This window comes from Carassius gibelio, chromosome A24, assembly GCF_023724105.1.
Source record: "Carassius gibelio isolate Cgi1373 ecotype wild population from Czech Republic chromosome A24, carGib1.2-hapl.c, whole genome shotgun sequence".
In the NCBI taxonomy this organism is placed as follows: domain Eukaryota; kingdom Metazoa; phylum Chordata; class Actinopteri; order Cypriniformes; family Cyprinidae; genus Carassius; species Carassius gibelio.
In genome coordinates this window covers 4,783,091-4,789,316 of record NC_068394.1, presented here as the reverse complement: position 1 = coordinate 4,789,316, position 6,226 = coordinate 4,783,091, and the positions used below count along the sequence as shown (strand labels likewise).

The 6,226-nt window shown below is 43.0% G+C and overlaps 1 protein-coding gene across 2 annotated transcripts; it reads right to left on the bottom strand.

Moving 5' to 3' along the window:
• Window positions 1–1,024: 1,024 nt before the first annotated feature.
• On the bottom strand, window positions 1,025–6,226 carry LOC127945996 (uncharacterized). 2 transcript variants are annotated; one of them, XM_052542258.1, is made up of 13 exons: window positions 5,450–6,226; window positions 4,831–4,973; window positions 4,435–4,654; window positions 4,195–4,321; window positions 3,623–3,921; window positions 3,366–3,456; window positions 3,035–3,151; window positions 2,828–2,903; window positions 2,501–2,752; window positions 2,124–2,295; window positions 1,838–1,985; window positions 1,666–1,733; window positions 1,025–1,518 (listed from the first exon to the last, which is right to left on the bottom strand). In XM_052542258.1, exons 3-12 carry the CDS (start codon window positions 4,626–4,628, stop codon window positions 1,716–1,718), a joined length of 1,494 nt encoding a protein of 497 aa, XP_052398218.1. In that variant the 5' UTR covers window positions 4,629–4,654; window positions 4,831–4,973; window positions 5,450–6,226; the 3' UTR covers window positions 1,025–1,518; window positions 1,666–1,715. The 2 variants fall into 2 exon arrangements, with proteins under 2 accessions (XP_052398218.1, XP_052398219.1); XM_052542259.1 differs by lacking the exons at window positions 4,831–4,973; window positions 5,450–6,226 and having other exon boundaries at window positions 4,195–4,293; window positions 4,435–4,573.

Genomic DNA, 6,226 nt, shown 5'->3' with positions numbered 1-6,226 from the left:
CGAAGCAATGACCGCTGGAGCTAGTAGTCTGTGAACAGCAGTGCATACAATAACAACTTTTTTTTACTGTCAGTGAATAGCACCGAATAAAAGTCAACGTTTTCTTTATATCTAGTGACAGTGATTAGCTATGGGCTAGCTTGACAGTCCCACCTGTGAACCCCTACTGTTAATTTCCAAGCTTTTACCACCTTCTCCGGTGAAAATGTTGTTTGCAAACGTAGCCGACGCCGACGGCTGGTCATGTCTTCAGTGTGATTATTGTTGATAGTGCCAACTAGTTTTCCTCGTGATTAATTGTCATTGACACCGTCAGGCTTACCGGTAGAGGGAGTGAGTAGTATGCGTCTGTGTCGCTGTGTTTGGCAGGTGTCTGTGTGGGCGGTGTCGTCCCATGGAAACTGTGGTGGAGAGCTTGTGTTGTAGGGAGGTGAGAGCGTTTTGGTCGCTGGTCGAGGACCTCACCCCGCGGCCAGCAGATGTAACGTGCCTAACGCAGCATCCTGGATTTGAGGCATGCTGCCTGAATCCGTTTGTGCTACACATAGCATACTCACACTTCAGGCAGGATCATGGTCCCCTTCAAGCCAGCACGCACGAGTATGTTCATGGTTTGTTTACTTTACCAATCTTTTTACACTGAGTCTTTTGAACAACAGCTATAGGTGACAGGAGATGTGTTGCATACACAATAAACATGCATAAGAGACAGGCTTAAAATGACGTTTCCAACCTACTTACAGTTTTAAACTTAAGAATCTTTCCTACTTATCCCTAGGCAATACCGGTACACTGCGTACAGGCAGGCTATACGCTGGGCTTATGGAGTTTTAGGCAGGAGTATAAGGAAGCCTCTACCCTCTTGTGTGGTTTCAACCATCAGACAAAAATTTCAAAGTGGTGACCAGACCTATCAGGGCTTTCAATGGCCTCGTTTGGATGAAAATTAATAAAAATAATTGCTTATTCTGTTGTGATCCCCCAATTGCCCTTAAAATGTTATAAAGCACACAGAACACATGAATTTTGATAAGAAAACACAGTTTATTGGCATTGCTTTTAATGGTTACTGAACATTTACTGAACAAGGACGAAGATTACTGACCTGAAACGTTTGCACAGTTTCTTTTGTTTCTCTCACACACACACACGCAAAAGCACATCAAGCAGACACACAGTGAGCCCAGACAACACCGCACACAGAGGTTGACAAGGCACAGGTAAAATGATTGGTAAATTATTTTGAATTACATACAACAAATTTCATGCAAATAACAGGCAGAGGAGCAGACATGCGACATGCAGGACCCCTTGAATGGGGTACAGCGACAATTATTGCCACTTACAAAGATGGAAAAAAGTAATAATTTTGTGCAAAGTAAAACCAAAGCAACAGCACACAAAGAAAAAACAAACCATGCAGCATGCAGGAAACCACCACCAAATTAGATGACATGGACAGAGGGAAAGAAGATAACTAACTAAAATAAATACTTACAACTAAATCATTGGACTTGTCTGTGGAAAAAAAATAATAATGTGAAATTAGTTTTTTTTGTAACGTGACTGCCGGGCTAGGTAGAGGCTGACGGCCTCCTCCTTCGGAACCTGTTCGAAGGATTTGGCGATGGGGGCGGGTGCATCGGAGGATAAATTGTCGCTAACCTCTCGAAGAGCTGCAGGTGAATTAGTGTAGCTTTCCCGAAGGGCCTTCATTAATGATGTTGCATAACCTGCAGACATAATAATAATAATACTGTATAAAGATCATTGCCACTGATCACAGATGTCTCTTGCACCATCTCAAAATATGATAGAACTGCATGACACTGCTTACTAATGAGGCTGCCTCTTTGATGGGAAGCACCACATGGGCACCTTTTCTGAAGCGCGGATACCGCACGCAGTACTTCTCCGTCCCATCACTTCTCCGTGCTGTCTCACGGTTGGCATTCTGATTATAATGCAGCGCCGCTAAGAGAAGCCTACAAAATAACACATTTGAGAATTTTTTTAACTTGGTGTATGCATGACAAAATACTACAATAGGCATGATAATAGGTACTATTATTACTATAAATGGCATAATAATTGGCAGTATTATTCCATTGGATAGCACTGACCTGCTATACATCCCAAGGTATGAAAACCCTGTGTGCTTGGGCGCGAAGTGCAAGATGAGGGAGTGGTAAGCCTCAAGGGAGAAGGTCTGGTGCTGTGGAGACAGCTGTCGAACATCTTTCAGTAAGGCAGTCCTCATGATTATGTTCTCCAACTTTACTGCTGCCAATGAGCCTGCAAAGACCAAGACAGGGAGGCAGACAGATACACATATGAATTATAGCAAACATAAACAGTAAACAAAATGTTATGAGATTGCCAGTGAATGAAAACATTTCATCACAAAGGTCACATGTCAAAGCATCCAAACAATCACTCGGACAGCAAATACAACAAAACTGTAGAGCGTGCATAATACCACATACTGTGTGTACTGTACCTGGGTCCAACCACTCTTTGTTGCGCTGATCCCCGTCTAGAGGGCCATGGGCACAACTGGAGAAGGCAGGGGTGTCATGGTCATGAATGTCCTGGATGTGGTTGACTAAACTTCTCCATTTGGCCTCCATGACCGCTGGGTTGCCATCTGGGGTTGAGGCTGCAGTCCAATAGAGGTGATTCACTATAGCAGGCCTCCACAACTGTAGTTGGTCACACTCTTTTGAAGCTGCATCCAATGCCTTCCCCAGACCTGTTTTAGAACAAATGGTATTAATTGATATGCAATAACAAAAACTGCTTCAAGGTTCCAACAATGGATACATACTTTTGGCAATGTGCCACACATCAAAATAATGCTGTGTCCCTTCAGGGCTCAGCTCCTCTCTCACCCATTTGGCAACCTAAGGAGAAATAAACAAACTTTTGTGGATGATTGACCTGTGTGGCCCTCAGTGCATTAGCAAACCACAAACATCCAGCTTCAATGCAATTCAGATATTTACATTCTATACTGCATTTTTATTGTAAATACCTGGCGATGACGGTCCGTGATCAGCGTTGCCAAATGCAGGTCCTTTCCCCTCAGCAGGTCAACACTGCGCTTGAGCCCTTCAAGCTCACACCATGAGCTGTTGGGGACCTCTGAGCTCTGCAACATGACATAACAGTGTAAGTGTAGAATGAAGGAGGCGTGGATGAACCGACGTTAGCTGGTCCAGGTATTATGATACACTGTACTCTAGTTAGGCAATACACAATAAAGCTCTATGCATCGTTGTACTAGTGGAAAGATGTTATATTAAGATACCATCAGTTTACCAAATTGCAGAGTTCATTTCTTTGTCTAATAACATCAGGTTTACCTGAACAAGCTGAACATCCACCACCTTGTTCACTCTGTCCTCTATCAGAGAGTAGGATCCATACTTCGCGCAGTGCCCAGGAGAATCTGACCTGGAATTAATTACAAATTTGAATTATGTTTCAAGTTTTTAATAATCAAGGTCTGTAAAGACAATCCACCATGTCATCTGCAAATGCCAACTAAAGCCACCCTACATGATAACAAATAACAAAATCAAAACATGCAACTGGTCTATGAGCTCTCACACTGGTTTACCTGCAGTCACCAGCAAGAACTAGCCCACCATCCATTGCCCGTAGGTCACTAAAATTCTTTGCTTGATCATTTTGCCAGGCCTGAACGATTACAGGGATAGTGTAGCGGCGCTGATGGCGAAAGAAACTGCTCGCACTGATGCACTGCAGGCCAAACAGAGTCAACATTCTTAATGTCTGGGTGGCCAAACATCCAGTGAAATGAATGGCCCCACTTAACAGGAGGTTGCAGGTCGGCATGTTCCTGTGGAGCATTGGTTGGTTTTGCCAGAAACGGTGGTAGCCACATGATGCACAGACCTAGATATGTAAAAAAAAGAAAAAGAGTAATCAACAGTATATCAGGATTGAATATAGATTAAGTACTGTACATTACTGGTTTCATGTTTTCAATGAAACACACATGACCAATACAGTATAACACTCAAATATGATGCCATCACAAACCAACAGACTAAAGCCAGCCTGGTACATACATTGTAAATTATCTGGCAAGACAGTCAGAGCTATCAGATTGTAATTAGATATTCTGATTTTCTAACCAGATGGCCTGCTGCGCAAACAAAACCGTACCTGCTTGATCTTAACAAAAGTTCCTTCCTGCTGCACGATGCTACTATCTGACCTCTCACAACAGGCCGGACAGATGGCAAAAAGGCCCATCAGCTCCTCCTGGCAAACAATGAATTTGTCAATGCCACTACAACAACAAAAAATTAGGGAGGGAGGGAGGTGTCATTCAAACTACCAAAGCTACAGTACACAATAAAATGAGCATTCAAAATGGTCTATGTTGGTTTTAAATTATCTCACTTGTGGTGGGGGTCACACGCGTAAGGTGGCTCCTCATCAAACAAGTCCTCCTCATGCATCGGCTCTTCGGGCACCCACGATAAGTCACTAACGACAGAGGCATTATCATCATCTTCATCATCTGTCTGTTCAGGACTAGCGAGGGGAGTGGAGGTTTGTGGGCTGAAAGATGTCTGTGTACCCACGCTGACCATCTTGGGCTTCAGGTTAACCTGCACAGCTGTGGAGAGGCAGTAAACATACCCAAACATGTGACAATCATAGCAAATCTAAGCGGCTATGTTTTGGTGTAGGCTATGTATTAATTTAATCAATGTGTATGGAAATGTACTGCTTGCATAGATACTGGCAATGATTTAGACAGAATATCTACCACTTAAAATACCCAAGACTTACCGCGAGACCATCGGGGGGGGGTTCAAATAACACTGTGTCACAGCGTCAGAAGTGGAGGAGGGCAAGGGCTGATCGCCAGTATCGACACTCTCCACAGTGTCTACACTGTCCACGGTCTCCTGCTGTGAGGTATCTGTCATCATCTTGCCAAAACAAATATAATAAGTGGTTATAAATGTCTAGAGTACATGTGGTGCATAAACTCTATGAGGTAACGTTAGTGAATTTACTGAGAGGTAGCTAAACTTTGAAGTGAAAAGTGGATAAACTGTTTCTGATATTTCAGAGGTGGGTAAACTGTGCTTACTTGCGTTTAGCCTCCACTACACGGTCACGGTCAAATATATGTGAAAGAGAACCGTAGCAGTCTAACACAAAACGCAAACACACTATTGTGAAAGCCGACTGCCGATGACGATTCCCGATGTCCATATTATGGACACTTACTTCAGGGCAATTTTGTTTTGGCTCATATTCGTGAATCACGAAATATGCTCTTCTAATGTCAGAATGATCATGCTTGTAGTGGAGGCTGTGTCAAAGGGAACACGGTATGCAAAATACACACAGAGCTAGCTAAAACGCAGCTTGTAAACATTAACGTTAGCATGATGCTTACCGTGGCAATATATCGCTTGCGGCAGACGGTGTCTCTCGACCTCGGCACAGGACAAGCAGAGAGGTTTGCATTCACAGACGGCACGGCGGTAGGAATTAACTTAGCCATCCTCATACTTTTTAAAGAAAGTGCGACCATCTTGGCATCCCCTGAGTGGTAATCTTCCTCCTTGAAATGCGCGCTGCATATTCTCGAGTAGGCGGTGACAGAGCTAGCTGAAAAATCTGCCCGCCTAATCTTGACAAATTGCACCCAGCTTCGGAAGATCCCTTTGTCCTTGGGGAAACAATGGACCCTATGTCCAGTTTTGCTGGAGTTCTTGCACCCGCCACAAACACAGTAATAAACCATGTTGTCTATTTATTCTCTACTCTTTCTCTAAGCTATCTGTTATGCTATGCTATCTCTGATTATATATTTATGCTATGCTATGATATGTATCTATGTATCTATCTATTTATCTATCAATCTATCGATATCTTTCACTAGCTACTACTCTCACTACTCGTCTCACTCTCTCAATGGTATTAAGGCGGGCTTTCGTTTGTCGTCCAAAAGCGAGTACCTCATGTGACGTCATGCAATGCATTGTGGGAGAAACAAGATTCATTGCTAACCTGTAGCTAACCGCTAAGATATCACCTACTTTTCCTTATTATATTTCTTTTTTGTAATACCCTACAACATCAAATACAATGGATAACTGTTTAAATGTTTATTACGAACTAGAAAATTGCCAGAAAAGAAAAAAAAAAAAACCTGCAACATAGCCTTTAA

Excerpts from the sequence above, each read along its gene's own strand:
- LOC127945996 (XM_052542258.1), bottom strand. The coding sequence starts at position 4,628 with ATGGTCAGCGTGGGTACACAGACATCTTTCAGCCCACAAACCTCCACT. Across the intron at positions 4,322-4,434 it reads GCGTGTGACCCCCACCACAA|TGGCATTGACAAATTCATTG; the intron begins GTGAGATAATTT and ends TTGTTGTTGTAG. Across the intron at positions 3,457-3,622 it reads GTTCTTGCTGGTGACTGCAG|GTCAGATTCTCCTGGGCACT; the intron begins GTAAACCAGTGT and ends AATTAATTCCAG.